Source organism: Odocoileus virginianus, chromosome 10, assembly GCF_023699985.2.
Source record: "Odocoileus virginianus isolate 20LAN1187 ecotype Illinois chromosome 10, Ovbor_1.2, whole genome shotgun sequence".
Taxonomy (NCBI): domain Eukaryota; kingdom Metazoa; phylum Chordata; class Mammalia; order Artiodactyla; family Cervidae; genus Odocoileus; species Odocoileus virginianus.
In genome coordinates this window covers 28355952-28380544 of record NC_069683.1, presented here as the reverse complement: position 1 = coordinate 28380544, position 24593 = coordinate 28355952, and the positions used below count along the sequence as shown (strand labels likewise).

Below are 24593 nucleotides of genomic sequence, written 5' to 3'. Positions count from 1 at the left end.
GTTTAGGTTCATCATTGCTTTCTTTCCAACGAGCAGGTGTCTTTTAATTTCATGGCTGCAGTGAAATCACTGTCCACAGTGATTCTGGAACCCAGTTCTCATTATACCTTGGTGCAAAAGAGATCGTTGTTTGAAGTGATAATGATCTGAGTTTGAACGCTAGCTTGAGTATATACTTTAGTTAAGTCATTTATCCTCTCATAGTCTGTTTCCTAACTCTAAAACTGGGATACTTCTGCTTACCTTAGAGTGCTATGAGAAAGAGATAACATATGAAAAGCAGTTATGCTTCCTGACACACAAGCTCTTAAGCAATGGTAACTAGTAGATTATGTTAAGAACAATGAGAAAGGCTCATTCTTTAAGAAATAGAAGCTCTTCTTTCAGTATTTTATAATGTCAGCTTTTCCCCCTTCAAGCTGTGTATTTATTCATATCTGTTCAGACAGTTTTTCATTCAACTTCTTAAATGTGTTACAAACATCAGGGCCTCTTAGGGCTTTAAGGAACTGCTTACCACAAATAGAGAAAGAAGGGGCAAAATGGAGTGATTTGCTCAAGGTTGCATATTAAGTTACTAAAAGAGTTAAATCGTAAGTTACTGAAAGAGTATATCTGCTTATGTTAATTATCAACTTCAAACAGTTAATTTATAATTCACATACTGAAGAATTCACCCTTTTAGAGTATATAGTTCAGTGATTTTTAGTATGTTCAAGGTTGTACAATCATCACTAACTCCAGGACATTTTCATCATTCCGTAAAGAAACTACGTACCTATTCACATCACCCCCCCTTTCCCTTAGCCCCTGGCAACCATTAATCTATTTTCAGTGTCCATGAAGTTGCCTGTTCTGGAGATAATATAAATAAAACCATACAATATGTGACCTTTTGTGACTGGGTTCTTTCACTTAGCATAATATTTTCAAGTTTCATCTATGTTGTAGCATTTATCAGTACTTCATTCTTTTTTTTTTTTTTCCCTGCTGAATGGTATTCCATTGTATAGATATATCACAATTTATTTAATTATTTTTCAGTCTTGGACTTGGGTTTCCAGTGTTTTGCTCTTATGAATGATGATCCTGTGAACATTCACATGCAAATCTCTGTGTGGAAATAATGTTTGTATTTCTTTGGATGTATACCTAAGAATGGAATTGCTTTGAAGCCTTTTATATATTAGGGGTTTTTTTTCCTTATAAGTTAAAAAATATTTTTCCGAATTGCCATCTTATAATAATTTTTGCCATGTAAAAATTTCCATTTTAAAATTTTAATATACTCAAACCTCTGTAGAAAAACCCATTGCTTCTGGATTTTGGATTGCAGAAAGATATTTCCTTCTTCCAGGTTATAAAGTAATTCATATGTTTTTCTCCCTGGGACCTGTATGCTTTCTTTTTTACATCCATCTGAAGTTTATCTTGATATGCAAAGTGAACAGATCTATTTTTTTTTATCTTTTGCGTACTTGTATGCTAAGTTGCTTCTGACTCTGCAATCCTATGGGCTGTAGCCCTCGAGGTGCCTCTGTCCATGGCATTTTCCAGGCAGAAATACTGGAGTGGGTTGCCATTTCCTCCTTCAGGGGATCTTCCCAACCCAGGGATCAAATCCATGTCTCTTGCATTTTCTGCATTGGTAGGTGAGTTCTTTACCACTAGAGCCACCTAGGAAGCCATTTTTGTCTTTATTCATAGGCTGTCCAATTGTGTAACACAATTGTTTAAAAAGTCTTTATCCCGTTGTTTGAATTTCACCTCAGTAAAAATTAGTCCTTTCCCCCACTAATTAAAATGACATCTTTATCATACACCAAATTTCTATGTAGATTTGGGTCTGTTTATGAATTTTCTTTCCTTTTCCATCAGCCTGTTCATGTGCCACCGAAAGTGAGTTAAGTCGCTTAGTCGTGTCCGACTCTTCGCAACCCCCTGGACTGTAGCCCACCAGGCTCCTCCGTCCATGGGATTCTCCAGGCAAGAATAGTGGAGTGGGTTGCCATTTCCTTCTCCAGGGGATCTTCCTGACCCAGGGATCGAACCTGGGTCTCCCGCATTGCAGGCAGACGCTTTAACCTCTGAGCCACCGGGGAAGCCCATGTGCCACTACTATGCTTTAAATCAGAGAGGCATTTTTAATATGTTTAGTAAATGGTAGGGGTGGCTTCCCCTTCATTCTCTTTCAGGATTTTTCTAGCTCCTTTTCCTTTTTTTACATGTAAACTTTATAATCAACTAGACTGGTGCTTAATAGTATCTTTATTGGCATTATATTAAATATGTAAGTTAACTTAGAATCAACATTTTGATGATGTTGAGTCTTCCTTGAAGTATGTTCTCCAAATTGTATAAATCCCTCTTGAACGAAAAATATTTCCGATGGAAAGTACTGACATGTGTTACATTTAATATTTTATATTACATAATGTAGACATGTTTCATATTGTATTTAATATTACTTAATATATACAAATTAAAACAAGGGATAAATTCCTATGTATAAGAGTAATATAATTAGAAAACTATTTAAATATATTTACTATTTAAACACAGCCTACAAAATTCCTCAAATTCAAATTAACAATATTACATTAATGTGAAATAATTAATTTTTTGTTAACAACTTGTGATTTAAGCAGAAATACTATTTATTGAAGTAATACTTTTTATAAATAGGAAGTTCAGAGTTGATTCAGTTATTCAACTGTATCAATCAGGACCCAGACTTTTTTGCATCCTTTCCTTTGACATCCTTAGAAATGTTGGCTTTTCCTTCTCTTACAGTCACCTTATGGTTGCAGGATAGCTGCTGCAGCTCCACTTGCACCTTACCATTATTCTATCTTTCCAAATAAAAAGGAAGAAACAAGGACAAAGACCTTTTCCTGACTTAGCTTGTCCCTGTTTTTTTTTCCCCCTAGAATGGGAAACTTTCCAGCAGGTTTTTCCCTTAAGTCTCTGTCTAGAACTGGTTCACATATACATCTTAAAACTAATCACTGGCAGTAGGGAATGGGATTACTGTAACTGCTACTGCTACTGCTAAGTCACTTTAGTCGTGTCCGACTCTGTGCGACCCCATAGACGGCAGCCCACCAGGCTCCCCCGTCCCTGGGATTCTCCAGGCAAGAGTACTGGAGTGGGTTGCCATTTCCTTCTCCAGTGCATGAAAGTGAAAAATAAAAGTGAAGTCGCTCAGTCGTGTCCGACTCTTAGCGACCCCATGGACTGCAGCCTACCAGGCTCCTCCATCCATGGGATTTTCCAGGCAAGAGTACTGGAGTGGGGTGCCATTGCCTCTTCCGATTACTGGTTTAGACCAATTCTGATTCATTCTTTTGGACTGGAGGAAAGATAACAAAGATCTTTATTAGCTACTGTTTATTTGGAATTCTGTTAAGGGAATAGAGAGTGGTGGGAAGTGGGAAAGGGATGTCTGGAGTAGAGAGTAAACAGCAACTGCTCTAAGTTCTGATATTAACAAGAGGAACAGGCTAATCTGACTTCAGATTCCCTACTGTTTTGTTTACAGCACAGGTTTAGGAAGTGGTTTCTCTCTTTCCCTCCCTCCCCCATTTTCTCCCTCTCCCCTTTATGCCACATTTGAGCCCCTTGACCTGAGCACTTCTGAATGAATGTCCATTTTTCCATTTTTGCTAGATGTATTGCCAGCAAATCTATTTCTCCAAAAGTGGGTAATTGGAATTTTTTTTTAACCTGACGAGACTTTCTTGTCATGTTACTTGATGTCAGATTTGAGGAAACACCTTTGATTGGTGAGGAAAAACTTTTTCCTTTATACTGTGAAATAGTTACTTTTAGAGAAGAAACTTTTAAATAATAAAGAGCTCTTTTAAAAGGATGGTCCCCTTATATACCACACTTAGATGTCCTTCAAATTCAGTTTTACAACCAGTCCCAAGCACATACTACCTATATAGTTGACCCTTGAACAACAGTGGTTTGAACTGAGCAAGTCCTGTTATACATGAATTTTTTTTCGATAGTAAATGCCATAGACCCTTCAACAACAGACAGTTGGGGTACCGACCCTCCCCACAGTGAAAAATCCAGGTATAACTTATAGTTGGCCCTCCATATTCCATGGTTTAGTGTCTGCACCTTCAACCAACTTCCACTTGTGTTGTAGTTACCATTACACTTGTGTAATATTTGCTATTGAAAACAAATCCTCGTGTAAGTGGACCCATGCAGCTCATGCTGTTTTGTGGAAGGGTCAGGTGTACTACACTTAATACAATTGACAGTCGGTTGAAACTGCATCTGTGGAATCTCAAATATGGAGGGTCCACAGGTACACAGGGCCAACTGTAAGTTATACATAAATTTTCAGTTGCATGAAGGGTTGCACACACACACCCCCAAACCCAGCCCCTCTTCTTATGTTGTTCAAGGGTCAACTCTGTATTTTGAAGATTGAATAAGAGATTATGTTGAAAATTCTTGTTATTATAAATCATGGCAGAAGGCTGAAGTTGTTTACTATCAGTTGTTTCCACTGTGTCTCTGTGTATGTCCTTGCCATGGACTTTTTCCAGGTGTAAGTGGGAATCCTATCTCTGCCACTAATAAGCCATGTGACTTGGTCAAGTCTTCCTCTTTCTGGGCCTCAGAAGGAACTCTAAGGTGTACTATAAAGACTTCTGTGGCACCAGACATGCTTGAGTTTAAGCTCCAGTGCTGTGGAGAGTGGCTTTGGGAAATTTATGTCTTTGAGTCTTTCACATTTTTAAAAGGGAATATTTTTCTTGCTGAATTCAAAATACAGCTTGTTATATAATAGACAGCTAATTATTCCTTCCCATAAAGTAAGATTTGAATTAGATGATCTCTTAATAATCTGATCCAGTACACAGTTTTTAGAATCTAAGTCATCTGCTTTAATAAGATGCCCTTATCAATAGTAATGAACTCTCATCATCCCAGACAGCCATTTGGTTACCTTCCTTTCCATTCTTTCCATTCTTTTCAGTGTTGCTAATGAGAACTTTTCTTTTTTTTATATAAGAGCAGTGGTGTCTTGCTTTAAATAGCTGGCTGCAATTAAACTTCAGTATTTTGTCCCCACCAGAAGACTCCTAAGCTGGAGAGTTTGTGACAGCAATGACTAGGACTGCTGCTGTGCAGCTCATGACTCATTACTTGCCCTCCTAACAAACTTAAGCAGCCTAGTAGATGTTGAAATATTAATATATCTATTTGGATTTGAGACATTCACCTAAAAACATACAACTTTTATTTCTTATTCCTTGTGTCTAGGCAGGGAAAAAATTTTCCTCTCTCTTTTTCTTCTTCCTCTCCCTTATTTCCTTAACAGTTGATGCATAGTGGTCATACAGTTTTGTTGGTTTTGGTTATTATCTCCTAGTAGGCATTATCACATAGTAGTCAAGGAGCACATCTTCTATGCCCCCACAGTCTTCTGTAGATATAACACTTAGCCCTCTGACTCCTGTAATTATTGATCTGCTGTCCAGTCAGGTAGACAGCTCTACTCAGGTAGAGCTTCTTAAGGGTAGGAATCATGTCTTAATTTCCTGGATGTCTCACGTGCTGGCTGCTGAAGTGCTGACTGAATGAGAAACTGAAATCCTAGACCCGTTTAGCTTCACTCTGTAAAGAAACCTTATTTCCTCACCAGTTGCATTAAGATGGGGTAACTTAAGTGATACTCCTCTGAAAGTCGTTTCAGTTCATAAATAGAATCAATACTTTATGTCAACACCAAGCATTTAGGCTGAGTGTATTGTGAGTGTTTACAAGTACATTGACTAATTTGAGATTTAAAATGCTCATATGGTTGAAACTCATGATTGGAGTTTGTCTCTTGTATATAAAGATTCGTGCGTGTTGCTTAGTTTTACTTTAACAAAACTTGACACTTTTTCTCTCTCATTCTCCAGAACTGAAGTAAGGCCTTACTATGAGAGTAGTTAGTTGTTTAGTTGCTAAGTCATATCCAACTCTTTGTGACTCCATGCACTGTAGCCCACCAGGCTCCTCTGTCCATGGGATTTCCCAGACAAGAATACTGGAGTGAGCTGCCATTTTCTTCTCCAGGAGATCGATCTTCCGGACCCAGGAATTAAACGCAGGTCTCCTGCTTGGCAGGTGGATTCTTTACTATTGAGCCACCTATGAAGCCCAGGAAGATTGTGCAGGCCATGGAGCAGCTAAGTCCTTGCACCACAAGTACTGAGCCTGCCCTCCAGAACCTGTAGTCTGCCCCAAGAGAAACCAGCCACTGTAATGAGAAGTCTGTGCACTGCAACTGGAGAGTGGCCCCCACTCGCCACAACAGACAAAACCCACACCCAGCAATGCAGACCCAGAGTAGCCAAAAATAGCTAACTAAAGGTGTAAAGTTATAAAAAGAAATGTAAAATGAATTCTGCCTGATAAAGTATCGTGGCATACTTTAGTTGGTAGCTCTTTTTATTTTTTTTAGTTCCCTGACCAGGGCTTGAACTTGCTCCCTTGGCAGTGAAAGTGCAGAGTTCTAACCACTGGACCACCAGGGAATTACCTGGTAGCTCTTTTTTTTTAGTGTTACAAAAATCATGGTTTATCATCAGTCAATGGTGCCTTTACATACAGTATTTCATCTCACAACTTGATTGTGATCTATTTTTGCTTAGTCTTCACTAATTTAACAATAGTCTCCTTTTGTGTTTTAGCCCCAAAGTGGCTAGCACACAGGAGGTCAGTAAACATTTGATCAATGAATGAATGATGCTCAGATACAGTGGACATACGACATTTTTTCTATCAGCTTAGAATTGTGTGCCCTGAATTTAGTAGGGAAGTAAATGTGAGGAAAGAGCCAGACTTCTTGAGCATAGAAGTGAAATTTTAAAACTGTCATTATTAACAGTATATAAAAATGAACTTGTACCCTATTATATCCCTCTGATGATTCCATATTTATATCCCTGTATGTTTATCCTGTTAAGAAAATGCAATCCAGATTGTTGTGGGGATTAAATTTAGATAATGCTTGTCAAGTGCCCAGCACAAATGCACATGTGTCTGGTTTGTTTCATTTAATCCTTCTCATCCATTTAATTAAACCAGCTTTTCCTTAAGCATAAGAACCATGGTTCAAGATATATTAATATCAATTTAAATTCAGTTTTCTATGTGAATCACCTGAACTACGTGATTATTATTAACTGAATTTCATCAGAAATAGCATTGTAACGTATTATGGCTAATTAGACTTGGGGATGGAGCTTCTCAGAGAATCTACGAATATTTTATAATACTGTTAACCAGAGGAAATGTACTTCAGTTTTTCCAACAACTTACTTTACAAACCTTTGGAATATAAGCCCATTTTTAAGTTGGAGAATACACTAACATTTTTTTCCACTGAATATTGGGAAATTACTTTTTTATTGATAATTAGAAGGTTTGTACTTTTGCCTATTCCCTATCCAAGTCATTGTTTAATAAAAATAGTACTTCCAATTTTTATAGCATTTGATTTAACAAAATATTCCCACCAGATGTAATCTTTGTGAATCCTTCTCTGACTTGGTTCCATCCCCATAAGTGTCCTGAACAAGATTGAATGTCCCATCTGTGAGCTCTCATGGTACCCTAGGCTTATTTCTGTCATAGCTATGGTATACAGTGACTGTTTGCTTGCCTATCTCCCTCCAAGCATTAGCTCTTTGAGGTCAAGAACCAAGTTTTCATTGATGAAAATTTCAGGCCTGCTGATTTCCCTCATGCCCAGAAAGTGTATCAGGGCCTGCCATACAAGGCATACCCAAAGATCTCTTTAATTGAAATTAAGTTAGCTGCTTATATAAGCAAGTTGTGACTAGAAAAAAATCCCTTTAATAATTGCCCTAAAGATATTTGCTGTTTGTCTTTTATCCTGGATCGTCATGGCATTTAGATGAGTCTAGGGAAGGGGTTTGGTTCTGAAATATTAGGGTTTTCTATAAGGATTTTATTGGCCTTTAAGCTCTGACCTCAAAACTCTTTCTTCCTATTGTGATATATCTAAGCAGAATAGTAGCTTCCATGTGTTCTGATGACTGAGAATGGCCACGCATCAGTGATAAGAGTGAACAACTCCAGTTGATCTTTGTAGAATATCATAAAGTGTTCTATTGTCTGCTTTTTTGCTTTCATTACTGATATCTCAATGGTTGTGTTTTTGTTTGAGGCCGGATCACTTTATATCCTTTTTTCTCTTTACTTTTAGTGTTTTTGAAAAAGATGTTATTACTTATGCTGTTCTTATATTGGGTGAGTGGTAGAAATAAAATTTAGAAAAATTTCTAACTTGGGTAAAGCACAGTTCTTAATTATCAGAAGTATAAGATTAGAGTTGTTATTGTGCTCTAGCCATTGTCTTTATCCATCCGTTTAAAACAAAGCAGGTTTTTGTGTGATCTGACTCGGCAGGTTGGAAGTTCCCATAGACTAAGTATCTTATCTGAAAGTGGTTTTAAGTGAGGTAAGGTTTCATTCATACAACCGGTCGTATATTGGGCCATAAGTATCCTTTCTTGTCTAATACAGGACATTGTGTAAAATCCTGCTATTTCCATTTTTGGATTCTATGATGCCCAGTTAATGAGGAACATTTTCATCAGTGGCCAACGCAGAGAAGTATTAGGAGTAGGATGTAGAATTTTCAAGCACCTGGTAAATCAGTGTTTCGTTAAGTTGGAACTCTTTTATAAGGTTTCCTCTGTTCTTTCTTTGTGAATGACTTCAGAGAAACTTGAGAATTGTCTTTGATTCCTCCTTTTCACTCCACCCTTCTGCTCTGTCCCATCATTGTAGTTGTAAACCTTGACTTTCTTCTTAGTCTCCGTGGTACTCAGGCTTGCTTTAAGAGTCCTCTACCAATCATTATCCCTATGGGAGGAACCAATCCTTTTCCACTTCTTCCTGGGGATTTCTGGGTGCTTATTGTTAGCTTTGATGATTTTAAGAATGGGGAGAGAACCTAATATTATTTTGAGGGTAGTACTAAAACCTAATAAGGAAGTGACCCTAGCTGAGCTACTTTTTATGGTTTTGGATGAGTTATTTAACCTCTCTTGGGTTTAGCTTTCTCATTTGCAAAAGAGGAATAATAGCAGCTACCCTAGAGAGTTGTTGAAATTAATTCATTAATTCCTCTCCATTTTCTCCTCAAGCCCCTTGAAATTATATTAAAGTAACTTGGAAAAAGGAATAATCAAAGGACAAAGAAAAGGAGGGAAGGTAAGATACCAGCAGGATTTAGGAAGATGGCAAGTTGAAAACTGTTAATTCACTGACAGGGAAGAGCGAACTGCAAACTGTAGAAAGAGAATGAAAGTTGAAGTTAATCCATATGTCAGCCCCATAAAGATTCAGGAATTGTAGATGCCAGGTACCTCTGAAAGGGGGTTAAAAATAGGATTGACTCCATTAGACTCCCAGATCTTTTCCTTTCCCTCTATTTATTGAAAATAAATTTCTCAATAATGGGAGACAGGTTAACTTCTGGAAAAATTGAACCAGAGTGGCTCTGGATTTAGAGATAGTAGGGATATGAGAGCAAAGATAAAGCAGCTGGATGAAACAGGTATTAAGTGAAAGTACATAATTGTGTCTTCTAAATATGTTATGGTTTCTCCTTTACTTTCTTCAGGTCTTTGCTTAAAGAAGCCTTCCCTGATCACCTGATTTAAAATTCATTCCTTCCCATTCTGATATTCATTGTCCCCCTTCCTGACTTTATATGGCCCTTATTGCCACCTTGCAAATTTTTGCTCATGTCTCCTATTAAGTGTAAACACAAGAGTAGGGGTTTTGTCTTTTGTTCACTGCAGTATTCCCAGTGCCTAAAATAATATCTCATAGGTGCTTATTAATGCCTATTTGTTGAGTGGACAATTGAGATTTCACATCCTTTTCAGAAGGCTCACAGCTAGTTTTATGGCCCAAGCAGAAGATTGGAGGATTTCTCTCTGGAGAAATGGCTGGCCTAAGAGAAAAGACATGCAGATATTGATATTTAAAGGGAAGAGTCCTTCATTTAAAAGTCTGGGTCTCTACTTGATAACTGTACAGTGATACTCAGTAGTCAACAAGCCCTCCTTTTTCTTTTTTTTTTTTTCCCCTCCCTTTTCATAGAATCACCAGTAATCCAGGGAAGGCCTCTAACACAAAAGACAGAAACCAAAACAAAATGAGAAAAGGAAACAGTCGTGCACAGAACAAAATAAAATACTAAATAAGCGAGCATCTCGAATTTTCTGGTGGTCCAGTGGTTAGGACTTGGCACTTTCACTGCTATGGCACAGGTTCAATCTCTGATTGGGGAACAAAGATCTTGCAAGCCAAGCCTTGGGGTACAGCCAAAAAAAAAAAAAACCACAAAAAACCAAACACCCCCCCCCCCAACATCTCTTGTTAGAGACGAGACAGTTTGGCATCTGTGAAACAAGAAGAGAATGCTCTTTTATTACAAAAAAAAAAAAAAAAGGAACCTGGTTTCAGAGAATAAAATGTAGATGTTGGGAATAAAAACATGTATAGTAGATATAATTCAATAGAAGAGAAAGTTTAAGGGATCTCCTAGGAAGAAGCTTGTTCTACTTTAAGATTAAAGTTTAGAAATGTGGGGGATAAAAATATTCTTTAAAACTCAACTGCAATGTAAAATAAAATTTTAAAAGTATAGGTAAGAAATGACAGAAAATCTATAAATTAAAAAAACTCAACAGCAGTAACTTAATTAGAAGTTGATAGAAAAATGCCCTAAAGTTTGAGAAAGAATAATGTAAAATTGTTTTGTCTAATATTTGCCTACTATGTTTTTGTCCATCTTTTTTTTAGAACTTTTTGTCTCTTTTTAAAAAGTATGTATTTGGAAATTTTAAAAAAAAAATCTCATCTTAAGATATTTAAAACCTAGAGTAATTAGTTTATTTTTCATACATTTGGATTTATTTCTGCCATCTGATTTTGTATTTTGTCTCATCTGACCTGTGTTTTTCTAATTTCATTGTTTTCTCTATTAGAGTAGTAATGATATAATTAAATGTTCCCCTTCTCATTTTTGGGTAACAACTTTATTGAGATAGAGTTCACATACTATACAACTGACTCATTTAGAATGTACAGTCAATGTTTTTTTAAGCATATGCCCAAAGTTCTGCAACCATTACCATAGTCAATTTAGAACATGTTTAGCATCCCAAAAGAAACTTTATACCCATGAGCAATATGTCTTGCTTTTTAGTCCTCACTTTCCCTTAAACCTCCAAGCCCTAGGCAGCCATCTGTTTTCTTTCTCAATAGATGTACCTAATCTGGACATTTATAATAAAAGGACTTAAACAATATATGTGATCTTTTGTGAATGACCTCTTTGCCTACCATAATATTTTAAGTTCATCTTTATTGTAGCATGTTGAATTACTCTATTCTTTTTTTGTTGCCCAATAATATTCCATTGTATGGATTTATACCAAATTTTATTTATCTGTTCAACAGTTAATAGAGACTTGAGTTGTTCCTACTTTTTAACTATTATGAACGATGCCCCTGTGAACATTGTCATACAAGTTTTTGTGTAGACATGATGTTTTCATTTTCCTTGGGAAATTTCCTAGGAATGGAATTGCTAGATCATATGATATCTCTGTTTAACCTTTTGAGGAATTGACAAACTGTTCTTCAAAGCAGCTGTACCATTTTATATTCCCATCAGCAATGGATGTGGCTTCTAACTCTCTCCTTTCTTGCCAACACTTGTCACTGGCAATCTTTCTGTCAAAAGCTGTGTTAGTGATGTGAAGTGGTTCTTTGTTGTGGTTTTGATTTGCATTTCCCTAATAACTAAATGATGCTGAGTATCTTTTCATGTCCTTATTGACCACTTGTATATCTTCTTTGGAAGAATGTCTATTCAGATCCTTTGTTCATTAAGAAATTGGGTTATCTTTGTGTTATGAGTTCTTTATATATTCTAAATACAAGTTCCTTATCAGATCTATGATTTTTCATACTTTCAGTGGTGTCCTTTGTTTTTTGTTTTTGTGTTTTTTCCCACTACACAACATAGTTTGCAGGATCTTAGTTCCCCAGCCAATAATTGAACCCAGGCCACCACAGTGAAAGTACCAGCTCCTAAACACTGTACCACCAGGGAATTCCCTGTATATGTTTTAAAAATATAATTATATAAATGTGATCTTATATGTACTTATTTTTTATATATTCACATATTTTTATACAAATGTATGTATAATTTTAGCCAACACTTCCAAAGTTGAATCTATCAAGGTACTTCCTTCCACAGTATGGAAATGTCTGTAGCATAAAATTTCAATATAAAAAAAAAATTTCAATATCAAAAAAAGCTGTTAGTCAAGTGTAAAAATGGGTAGCAGCATTTTCTGACATGCAAAGTTTCAAAATTAATTCCCCTTTCTCAGGAAGCTAATGGAGGATGTATTCTATCAAATAAGATGGAGTTTTTTTGGGTTTCCTTCCCATGTAGGTTACCACAGAGCATTGCATAGAGATCCCTGTGCTATAGAGTAGGGTTCTTACTAGATACCTGCTTTATACATGATAGTGTATATGTCAGTCCTGTTCTCCCAGTTCACCACCCTCTCCTTCTGCAGCCTCACCGGGATCCATACATCCAAGGAATAAACTAATTTTTGAAAATGATTGGCTCCATGACAAAAATAAGTGTTAGTTGCTCAGTTGTGTCTGACTCTTTGTGAACCCATGGACTGTAGCCTACTGGGCTCATCTTCATCTGTCCATGGAATTCTCCAGGCAGAAGTACTAGAGGGGGTTGCCATGGAAAAGATTCCCTTCTCCAGGGAATCTTCCTGACCCAGGGATCAAACCCGGGTCTGCTGCATTATAGGCAGATTCTTTGCCGTTTGAGCTGCCAGAGAATGGAACAGGCTTATTTGAGAGTAGCCAAAGGACTACTTTAATCCTCATAACAAAGCATATAAAACTGATGCTACAAACCTATCTGACATGAAGAAACTCAGGCCTTGAGAAGTTAAGTGACTTGCCCAAGGTCACACAATTAATAATGGCAGAACAAAGCTTTAGTCTCTAGCAAATGGAAAATTAATTTAGATTTTAAAAGTTTTAAGAGTGCAATAGCCCCTCATTCTTTTCATCCCCTTTAAAATTTTTCCACTTTCTGCTGGAAATAGATTGTTAAGGTTAACATACAGGCCAAGGGTTTTTTTTAAAAATCAAACTATAATTGATTTACAGTGTTGAATTAATTTCTGTTGTACAGCAGAGTCACTAAGTTATGAATAAATATGTATTTTCTATTGTTTATCATGGGATATATAGGATCTTGTTTATCTATGCTATATATACTAGTTTGCATCTGCTAATCCCCAACTTGAAATCCTTTCTCCCCCCACCCCCTGCATCCCCAATCACAAGTTGGCAACCACAAGTCTGTTCTCGATATCTGTGAGTCTGTTTCTGTTTCATAGGTATGTTCATTTGTGTCGTATTTTTAGATTCCACATATAAGTGATACGCTGTTTTTGTCTTTCTCTTTTGACTTACTTCACTTAGTATGATAATCTCTAGGTCCATCCTTGTTGTTGCCAAGTGGCATTATTCCATTCCTTTTTATGGCTGAGTAATATTCCATTGAATATGTGTACCATATTTTCTTTATCCATTCCTCTGTTGATGAACATTTAGGTTGCTCCCATGTCCTGGCTATTGTAAATAGTGCTGCTGTGAATATTAGGGTGCATGTATTTTTTAGAACTAGTTTTCATACAAGGTCCTTACTATTTTACTTGTCTAAATTACCAAATGTCCTCAAGTCTTGGAGTGTATAAACAATTATGTGTTGAAATGCAGATGTTAGGAGTATGCCTGAAAAATCTCTGTGGTAGTAGGAACAGCATTTTGAGGTGTAAATTATTGCCTTTTAAACTCAATGGGAATTACTCATACGTTGGGAAAGTTGGGTAGTCCCTGAAACTTTTTTTTTAAAAGGAAGATTAGATAGAAGTGGAGGCTGATTAAAAAGAATTCATTTGAATCAGCTCTAATGAGATGGATGAAACTGGAGCCCATTATACAGAGCGAAGTAAGCCAGAAAGATAAAGACCATTACAGTATACTAACACATATATATGGAATTTAGAAAGATGGTACAGTAACCCTATATACAAAACAGAAAAAGAGACACAGATGTACAGAACAGACTTTTGGACTCTGTGGGAGAAGGCGAGGGTGGGATGTTTCGAGAGAACAGCATCGAAACATGTATATTATCTAGGGTGAAACAGATCACCAGCCCAGGTTGGATGCATGAGACAAGTGCTTGGGCCTGGTGCACTGGGAAGAGCCAAAGGGATCAGGTGGAGAGGGAGGTGGGAGGGGGGACCGGGATGGGGAATACATGTAAATCCATGGCTAATTCATGTCAATGTATGACAAAAACCACTGCAATGATGTAAAGTAATTAGCCTCCAACTAATAAAAATAAATGGAAAAAAAAATAAATTAAAAAAAAAAAAAGAAGTAGAGGCTGTTCTCCTGGCAATAATTTCTGATTGTAGAAAGTACTTTTTCTTTGACTTGTGCCTGGCAAACTTGGAGTTTCTTTGGCCTTGGCAAAGTTAATCATATTTAGATTCTGAACAGGAAACCTTTGATAATAAACCCTAAATAAAGCCTTATTACTTTTCAGAAGTATAAATGAAAGAGTGAGAAAGAAAAAAAATTCTGGAGGGGACTTCCCTGGTGTTCTGTGGTTAAGAAACTGCCTTGCAATGAAGGGGACACAGGTCTGATCCCTGGTCGGGGAACTGATACCCCACATGCCACAGAGCAGCTGAGCCCTTGCACCACAACCAGAGAGTCCGTGTGCTGCAATGAAAGATTGTGCGTGATGCAGCAAAGGTCCTGTGCACCACAATGAAGACCTAATGCAACCAAGGAAATATATTTTTTAAAAAATCTGAGAATTAGTGCAGCATTGGAATAAAGAACAGAGACTTTGAAGACTGATGAACTGGAGTTGAATCCTGTTACTGCCACTTGGTAGTTGTATAACCTACTGCTTTCAGTTTCCCAGTAGGAATTCAAGTGTAACCAGCAAACCAGAAAAATAGTTCTAGGCTAAAGTTGTAGTTTACTTCCACAGAAGAAGTTTTTCTATTAGAAGGTAGGTTTACACATTTACTAAGCAACTACCAGATTTATTTGATTCTTTTAAAAGATATCTTATTTTACTTAGTCACTATAATTTAAGGCAGAAAGAGTTTAGATCAGTTGAATTTGCCCAAGTTCATACTGTGTTAGGAATTATAGGGAAATGGTAGGAACTGTCATGTGAAGAGTTGACTTACTGGAAAAGACCCTGATGCTGGGAGGGATTGGGGGCAGGAGGAGAAGGGAACGACAGAGGATGAGATGGCTGGATGGCATCACCGACTCAATGGACATGAGTTTGAGTAAACTCCGGGAGGTGGTGATGGACAGGCAGGCCTGGTGAGCTGTGATTCATGGGGTCGCAAAGAGTCGGATAAGACTGAGCAACTGAACTGAACTGATGAGGCGTTTGAACTCCTCTGTCATTGCAAACTGTATACTCTCCTTTGTATTTCTAGCACCTCTCTCTCAACTTGGGAAACTAAAAATTATCAGTACCTAGGCCACATCCCAGATGGTTTAAATCAATTTCTAGAGTTAGACCTAAGCATCAATATTTTTTAAAACTTCCCAGGTAATTTTATTACATGGATTGAGACCCACTAATCTGTTTCAGTGTCTAGTAGAAAATGATATTCAATAAATACTTGACTGTTGAGAGAATACATCCTTGATTGCCCACCTGCCCCATTGTAATTCATTCCGTATTATAGTCAACCTAGAGTACTTCTGTATTCACTTAAATTTTTAAAAGGGACTTTATATTATACTTTATACATACCCGCGGTTTGGTCCCATAGCATGTATAAGAAGATCTTAGGTAGTAGTTAATGTTTTGCTCATAATAGAATTCTGAATTTCCTTCATTACTGGAAAGAAGAATAGATATGGAAGTAGAGGAAGACTTAGGGTTTCTTTCTTATGTTCCATCCAAAGTTGAAGATGTAGGTTGTAAGTGGATATTTATTGATTAGTTTTGTTTTAAAATGATTTAATATTTTTAAATGATACATTGTTCAAAAATAGAAAGATAGAAAGGGATGTGCATTGAAAATTGTTCCTCTCTCCTCCTAGTCATAGTTCCCCTCCCAGGTTACCATCAATGTTATATCAGTATACTTCCAGAGATAGTCTGAACATACATAAGGAATTGTATTTATATGTATTTCCTGTTTTTACCCATATGGTAGTACGTGTATCATGTTTGTTTACTTCACAGTGTATCATGTCTACAAATAAGGAATTTTATCAATATATAATTGCTTTTTATAACTTGTTTCTCTATGCACCAAAATTTATTTTAATCAGTTACCTGCTGATATTTAGGTTATTTTCAGTTTTTCTCTATTACAGACAATGGTACATTGAATAGATAAGTCATTTCAGTTATGTGTAAGCTTATCTTCAGATAAATGCCCAGAAATTCAAGGTATTGATATGGCCAGTTTGCCATTTGTTTTGGAAATGACATAGAAGCATGAAAAAAAATGGAAGATTAAAGGTATGACAAAGCAATAGTGACCAAAAATTATTGTAGTAGGAACAATATTAAACTGGGTTGAAAGGATAGGAATGAGCCTATAGCCAAGAATAAGGTGAGAGAACTTGTGTTGTATATATGTATATACAATATGTTTGTGATTAAAATGTACTAATGAATTTCCTAAAATCCTAAAATTTTTATACATATTTGAGCTTTTTAAAACACATTTTAATGTAATACTTACTGTATAAAAACTCTTTATATCTTTAAGAGAAATGCTGTTTTCATTTCAGGTTTAATATTTTGATCAAGATTTTATCTTTTCATGCATGACTATGTTTTATTTGTAATCTCTCTCTTTTTCTTACCCTTAGCCCTGGAAGAAGGCGGGACTTTTCTCCTGTTCCTTGGAGTCAGTACTTTGAGTCCATGGAAGATGTAGAAGTAGAGAATGAAACTGGCAAGGATATATCCTTTGCAAACTGGCGTATTCCTTAATAAATTTATAGTGTCTACAAAGATTTGTATAGTTCCTAAAATGTTCTTTATTTTTGCTGTTTATTTCATTTTTAAACCGTCTGTTCCTTGCACGACATGGGATGTTATTTGTAAGACTATTAATATCTTATTTGGCTATAATTGTCTAATACATGGGAAGGGATTAAGAAATTAAATTCCTGAAACTGATATATCTTTTGAGGGGACAGTTTCATGAGTCAAGTGAGTTGAACCAGTTTATTGTCTAGAAACCAGGAATTATGTCCTCATTAGGGCAAAGGGAATAGTTCGGTGTATTTTTTTTCCATTGAAAATGTGGTCACACAGCTCCCATGCCTTAAAAACAGGTCTGGTGTTTCAGAAACTTCTCCGTAAGTGTCTCTTAAGCTTGGAAACCTGCAGCTTTGCTTATAGCTTAGTCCTGTCTGAATTTTCTGATTGGCATCATCATAATTAAGTAATCAAAAATTTCAGTGAGCAAAAGCTTAGATATGTTATCTTTAACTATTCATACACTTTTCGAGTTTACAAGAGTGGTTCAGAGGGTCCAGTCCTACTCCTTCTGCATGGAGGAGGCCATTCTGCCCTTTCCTGGGCTGTGTTCACGGTAAGTAAGTAGTTGATAGTGGAAGTTAATGTTAGCTCGATGAAACTATCAGCCATGCCGTGTAGGGCCACCCAAGATGGATCGGTTATGGTGGAGAGTTCTGACAAAATGTGGTCCACTGGAGAAGGGAATAGCAAACCACTTCAGGAAGTATTCTTGCCTTGAAAACCCCATAAACAGTATGAAAAGGCAAAAAGATAGGACACTGAAAGATGAACTCCCCAGGTCGGTAGGTGCCCAATAGGCTACTGGAGATCAGTGGAGAAATAACTCCAGAAAGAATGAAGAGACGAAGTCAAAGCAAAAACAACACCTAGTTGTGAATGTGACTGGTGATAGAAGCAAAGTCTGATGCTGTAAGGAGCAATATTGCATAGGAACCTGGAATGTTACGTCCATGAATCAAATTGGAAATCAATCAAATCAAAGGTAAATTGGAAGTGGTCAAATAGGAGATGGCAAGAGTGAACGTTGACATTTTATGAATCAGTGAACTAAAATGGACTGGAATGGGTGAATTTAACTCAGATGACCATTATATCTACTAGTGTGGGCAAGAATCCCTTAGAAGAAATGGAGTAGCCCTCATAGCCAACAAAAGAGTCCAAAATGCAGTACTTGGATGCAGTCTAAAAAACAACAGAATGATCTCTGTTCTTTTCCAAGGCAAACCATTCCATATCAAAGTAATCCAAGTCTATGCCCTGACCAGTAGTGCTGAAGAAGCTGAAGTTGAATGGTTCTGTGAAGACCTACAAGACCTTCTACAACTAACACTCAAAAAAGATGTCCTTTTCATTATAGGGGACTGGAATGCAAAAGTAGGAAGTCGAGAAACACCTGGAGTAACAGGCAAATTTGGCCTCGGAGTACAGAATGAAGCAGGGCAAAGGCTAATAGAGTTTTGCCAAGAGAATGCACTCTTCACAGCAAACACCCTCTTCCAACAGCACAAGAGAAGACTCTATACATGGACATCACCAGACGGTCAATTACCAAAATCAAATTGATTATATTCTTTGCAGCCAAAGATGAAGATGCTCTATACAGTCAGCAAAAATAAGACTGGGAGCTGACTGTGGCTCAGATCATGAACTCCTTATTGCCAAATTCAGACTTAAATTGAAGAAAGTAAGGAAAACCACTAGACCATTCAGGTATGACCTAAGTCAAATCCCTTACAGTGTAAGTGAGAAATAGATTCAAGGGATTAGATCTGATAGACAGAGTGCCCGATGAACTATGGATGGAGGTTCTTGACATTGTACAGAAGACAGGGATCAAGAACATCCCCAAGAAAAAGAAATGCAAAAAAGCAAAATGGCTGTCTGGGGAGGCCTTACAAATAACTGTGAAAAGAAGAGAAGTGAAAGGCAAAGGAGAAAAGGAAAGATATACCCATTTGAATGCAGAGTTGCAAAGAATAGCAAGGAGAGATAAGAGCGTCTTCCTCAGTGATCATTGCAAAGAAAGAGGAAAATAATAGAATGGGAAAGACGAGCTCTTCAAGAAAATTAAGAGATACCAAGGGAACACTTCATGCAAAGATGGGCACAATAAAGGACAGAAATGATATGGATCTAACAGAAGCAGAAGATATTAAGAAGAGGTGGCAAGAATGCACAGAAGAACTATATGAAAAAGATCTTCATGACCCAAATAATCTCAATGGTAGGATCACTCACCTAGAGCCAGACATCCTGGAATGTGAAGTCAAGTGGGCCTTAGGAAACATCACTGAACAAAGCTAGCGGATGTGATGGAATTCCAGTTGTGCTATTTCAAATCCTGAAAGATGATGCTGCGAAAGTGCTGTGCTCAATATGCCATCAAATCTGGAAAACTCAGCAGTGGCCACAGGACTGGAAAAGCTTAGTTTTCTTTTTTTTTTTTTTCATTTATTTTTATTAGTTCGAGGCTAATTACTTTACACTATTGTAGTGGGTTTTGTCATACATTGACATGAATTAGCTATGGATTTACATGTATTCCCCATCCCGATCCCCCCTCCCACCTCCCTCTCCACCCGATCCCTTTGGCTCTTCCCAGTGCACCAGGTCTGAGCACTTGTCTCATGCATCCAATCTGGGCTGGTGATCTGTTTCACCCTAGATAATATACATGTTTCGATGCTGTTCTCTTGAAACATCCCACCCTCGCCTTCTTCCACAGAGTCCAAAAGTCTGTTCTGTATATCTGTGTCTCTTTTTCTGTTTTGCATATAGGGTTATCGTTACCATCTTTCTAAAGTCCATATATATGTGTTAGTATACTGTAATGGTCTTTATCTTTCTGGCTTACTTCACTCTGTAGAATGGGCTCCAGTTTCATCCATCTCATTAGAACTGATTCAAATGAATTCTTTTTAATGGCTGAGTAATATTCCATGGTGTATATGTACCACAGCTTCCTCATCCATTCGTCTGCTGATGGGCATCTAGGTTGCTTCCATGTCCTGGCTATTATAAACAGTGCTGTGATGAACATTGGGGTGCATGTGTCTCTTTCAGATCTGGTTTCCTTGGTGTGTATGCCCAGAAGTGGGATTGCTGGGTCATATGGCAGCTCTATTTCCAGTTTTTAAAGAAATCTCCACACTGTTTTCCATAGTGGCTGTACTAATTTGCATTCCCACCAACAGTGTAAGAGGGTTCCCTTTTCTCCACACCCTCTCCAGCATTTATTGCTTGTAGACTTTTGGATAGCAGCCATCCTGACTGGCGTGTAATGGTACCTCATTGTGGTTTTGATTTGCATTTCTCTGATAATGAGTGATGTTGAGCATCTTCTCATGTGTTTTTTTTTTTTTGCCATCTGTATGTCTTCCTTGGAGAAATGTCTGTTTAGTTCTTTGGCCCATTTTTTGATTGGGTCATTTATTTTTCTGGAGTTGAGCTGGAGGTGTTGCTTGTATATTTTTTAGATTAATCCTTTGTTGCTTCGTTTGCTATTATTTTCTCCCAATCTGAGGGCTGTCTTTTCACCTTGCTTATAGTTTCCTTTGTTGTGCAAAAGTTTTTAAGTTTCATTAGGTCCCATTTGTTTATTTTGGCTTTTGTTTCTAATATTCTGGGATGTGGGTCATAGAGGAAAATGCTTAGTTTTCATTCCCATCCCAAAGAAAGGCAATGCCAAAGAATGTTCAAACTACCACACAATTGCACTCGTCTCACACGCTAGCGAAGTAATGCCCAAAATTCTCCAAGCAAGGCTTCAACAGTACATGAAAGAAAACATATTCTAAAACTCTTATCAGTAGTATGGTATTGGCAGAAAGAATCTGGAAATAAGCCCATGTATAAAAATAAGTTAATATAAAAAAATCCAAATGGATTAAACTACTGAATTTAAAAAGATGGTAAGAACATTAATATATGGTGTGGGGCAGCCACATGAAGTGGAAGCCATAAAAAAAAGGTTGATAAGTTCAACTTGACTGAAACCAAAAATTCCAAGGACTCCAAGAAGGCTCCATGGGGAAAAGATAATCTCTAAAATGAATGGTGTTGGGAAAACTGAATAATTCCATGCAAAACATGTCTCTCTCTCACACACACAGGAATATTCAGCCATGAAAAAAAAAGGAATCTTGCTGTTTGCAACCACATGGAGGACCTTGAGTGCGTTGTGCTAGATGAAATAAGTCAGATAAAGATAAATAATATATGTTCTCAGTTACATGTAGAATCTAAAAAAGCTGACTTCATAGAAAATGAGATTAGACAGAGCGAAGTAAGCCAGAAAGATAAAGAACACTACAGCATACTAACATATATATATGGAATTTAGAAAGATGGTAACGATAACCCTATATGCAAAACAGAAAAAGAGACTCAGATGTATAGAACAGACTTGTGGACTCTGGGAGAAGGCGAGGGTGGGATGTTTCAAGAGAACAGCATTGAAACATGTATATTATCTAGGGTGAAACAGATCACCAGCCCAGGTTGGGTGCATGAGACAAGTGCTCGGGCCTGGTGCACTGGGAAGACCCAGAGCGATCGGGTGGAGAGGGAGGTGGGAGGGGGGATCGGGATGGGGAATACATGTAAATCCATGGTTAATTCATTTCAATGTATGACAAAAACTACTGTAATGATGTAAAGTAATTAGCCTCCCAACTAATAAAAATAAATGGAAAAAAAAAAAAAGTAGAATGGTGATTGTCAAGGGCTAGGAGGTGGGAATAAACTGTGGAAAATTCTGAAGGAGATGGGAATACCAGACCACCTGACCTGCCTCTTGAAATACCTGTACGCAGGTCAGGAAGCAACGGTTAGAACTGGACATGGAACAACAGACTGGTTATAAACAGGCAAAGGAATACGTCAAGGCTGTATATTGTCATCCTGCTTATTTAACTTACATGCAGAGTACATCATGAGAAACACTGGGCTGGAAGAAGCACAAGCTGGAATCAATGCCCGGAGAAATATCAATAACCTCAGATATGCAGATGACACCACCCTTATGGCAGAAAGTGAAGAGGAACTAAAAAGCCTCTTGATGAAAGTGAAAGAGGAGAGTGAAAAAGTTGGCTGAAAGCTTAACATTCAGAAAACTAAGATCGTGGCATCTGGTCCCATCACCTCATGGGAAATAGATGGGGAAACAGTAGAAACAGTGTCAGACTTTATTTTTGGGGACTCCAAAATCACTGCAGATGGTGACTGCAGCCATGAAATTAAAAGACGCTTACTCCTTGGAAGGAAAGTTATGACCAACCCAGATAGCATATTAAAAAGCAGAGACATTACTTTGCCAACAAAGGTCCATCTGGTCAAGGCTATGGTTTTTCCAATGGTCATGTATGGATGTGGAAAGTTGGACTGTGAAGAAAGCTGAGCACCAAAAAATTGATGCTTTTGAACTGTGGTGTTGAAGAAGACTCTTGAGAGTCCCTTGGACTGCAAGGAGATCCAACCAGTCCATCCTAAAGAAGATCAGTCCTGGGTGTTCATTGGAAGGACTGATGCTGAAGCTGAAACTCCAATACTTTGGCCACCTCATGGGAAGAGTTGACTCACTGGAAAAGACCTGATGCTGGGAGGGATTGGGGGCAGGAGGAGAAGGGGACGATAGAGGATGAGATGGCTGGATGGCATCACCAACTCGATGGGCATGAGTTTGAGCAGACTCCGGGAGTTGGTGATGGACAGGGAGGCCTGGCGTTCTGCGATTCATGGGGTCGCAAAGAATCGGACATGACTGAGCGACTGAACTGAACTGAACTGAGGAGGTGGGGGAATGGGGAGATGTTGGTCAAAGGGTACCAACTCCCAGCGGTAAGAAGAATTAGTTCTGGGAATCTGTTAAATGTACAACATGGTGACTAATTAATTTTATGGTATTAATACTTGAAAGTTGTTAAGAGAATAGATCTTAAATGTTATCCACACACACAAATGATTATTATGTGAGAGGCTGGAGGTTATTGTGATAACTATTTTACATATACACATGTATCAAATGATCATATCCAGTGCCTTAAACTTAATGTTTTATGTCAATAATATTTCAGTAGAGTTGGGGAAAGAGATCATAGAAAACATCCAAAGAGATGACATTTAGATGGCAAATCATGAGCTTTTTTCTCCTCTCTTTCTTACTAATTTTCTGTATTTTTATAATGTGAGTATATTAAAAATGTTTAGTCAATTAAAAATAAAATGAGAAAATGTGATTTAAGAGCTTTGATTTGTTTTATGTTATACATTGACTGTTATGTTAGTAGCTTACCTTGGTTCTGGTCTTATTTTTACTGCTAGTTGTATGATCCCAAGAAAATAGTTTCCTTTCTCTTGACTTCAGTTTCCTCATTCATAAAATGTAGGAGTTAGCCTAGATAGTTGTCCTATCTTTTTCTTAAAAGTTAAAAAAGTGTCGATGACGTTTACTAACACTAATTGTGACGTATTACTGTCAAAGAATCTAGTTCATTTGAGGAAGAAGATCCTCAATTTCAGTTTTGTTTAAACCAATAAAATTGTACTTGCTCATGATATTATGATTTCTTTTTCAATGTATTTTTAATTGGCACAAACTTATATGTGTACTGCTGCTCTATCTTAAGTGAATCTTTGGTAAATTTTATGACTTGTGCTGCTTTCAAGGTTATTTCATTATCTGAATGTCACATTTGTGTGATATGCTGAACCAAGATATAGACTGACTCACTGGTTCTTATCTAGAGAATTTCCCTTCTAGAATAGGGAAAAGATAACCAGTGAGTGTGGATGAAAATCACAGGTGATAGCAGAGTTCAGAGGGGCTTTGCTTAGAGGTGCTTATTCTGTTTCATGGAAAGCTAGGAAGAGTTAAATTTTAAAGAGGGATTTCATATTTTGAAGTTGGGATAGAGCCAGAATGTGTACTAAGAAAACAGAGTCATTAGTTTTAAAATTTTTTTTCAAAGGGGAATTCCTTTGATTCTCTTGGGATCCTTTAATTCTGATGGCAGTTCACCCAACAAAGTTATCATTGGTAATGGGGAAAGATTTGCTAACCCTGATGTATCTTATATAATACTTTCCCTTTTCCTCCTAGGCAGCAATCATTAGTAGAGTTCAATGTAGGATTGTGGCTTTGGATCTTCGAGGTCATGGTGAGTGAAGTTTTTAATTACTCACTGACTCAATGACATATTTGCCAACCCTTTTGAATAGTGTAAAGTATTAAAAAGTTCACTGGGTTTGGTCATTTCCATTTTGGCATTTTGAGGGAAATCCTAGCTTTTAGTTTTTACAAATATTTCATAAATTCACACACATATATATCTTGTTGAGAAAATGTCTGCTAATGTAACCA

At 37.3% G+C, this 24593-nt stretch overlaps 1 protein-coding gene across 2 annotated transcripts in view; it reads left to right on the top strand.

Annotated features, from left to right (window-relative positions):
* PPME1 (protein phosphatase methylesterase 1) overlaps positions 1-24593 on the top strand; it is a 53814-nt gene that overhangs the window by 5285 nt on the left and 23936 nt on the right. For both annotated transcript variants that reach the window (XM_070473264.1, XM_070473265.1), the window contains exons 2-4: positions 17056-17150; positions 17695-17786; positions 24333-24390. In XM_070473264.1, the coding sequence (XP_070329365.1) occupies positions 17056-17150; positions 17695-17786; positions 24333-24390 (245 nt within the window). The remainder of the gene's footprint in view (positions 1-17055; positions 17151-17694; positions 17787-24332; positions 24391-24593) is intronic.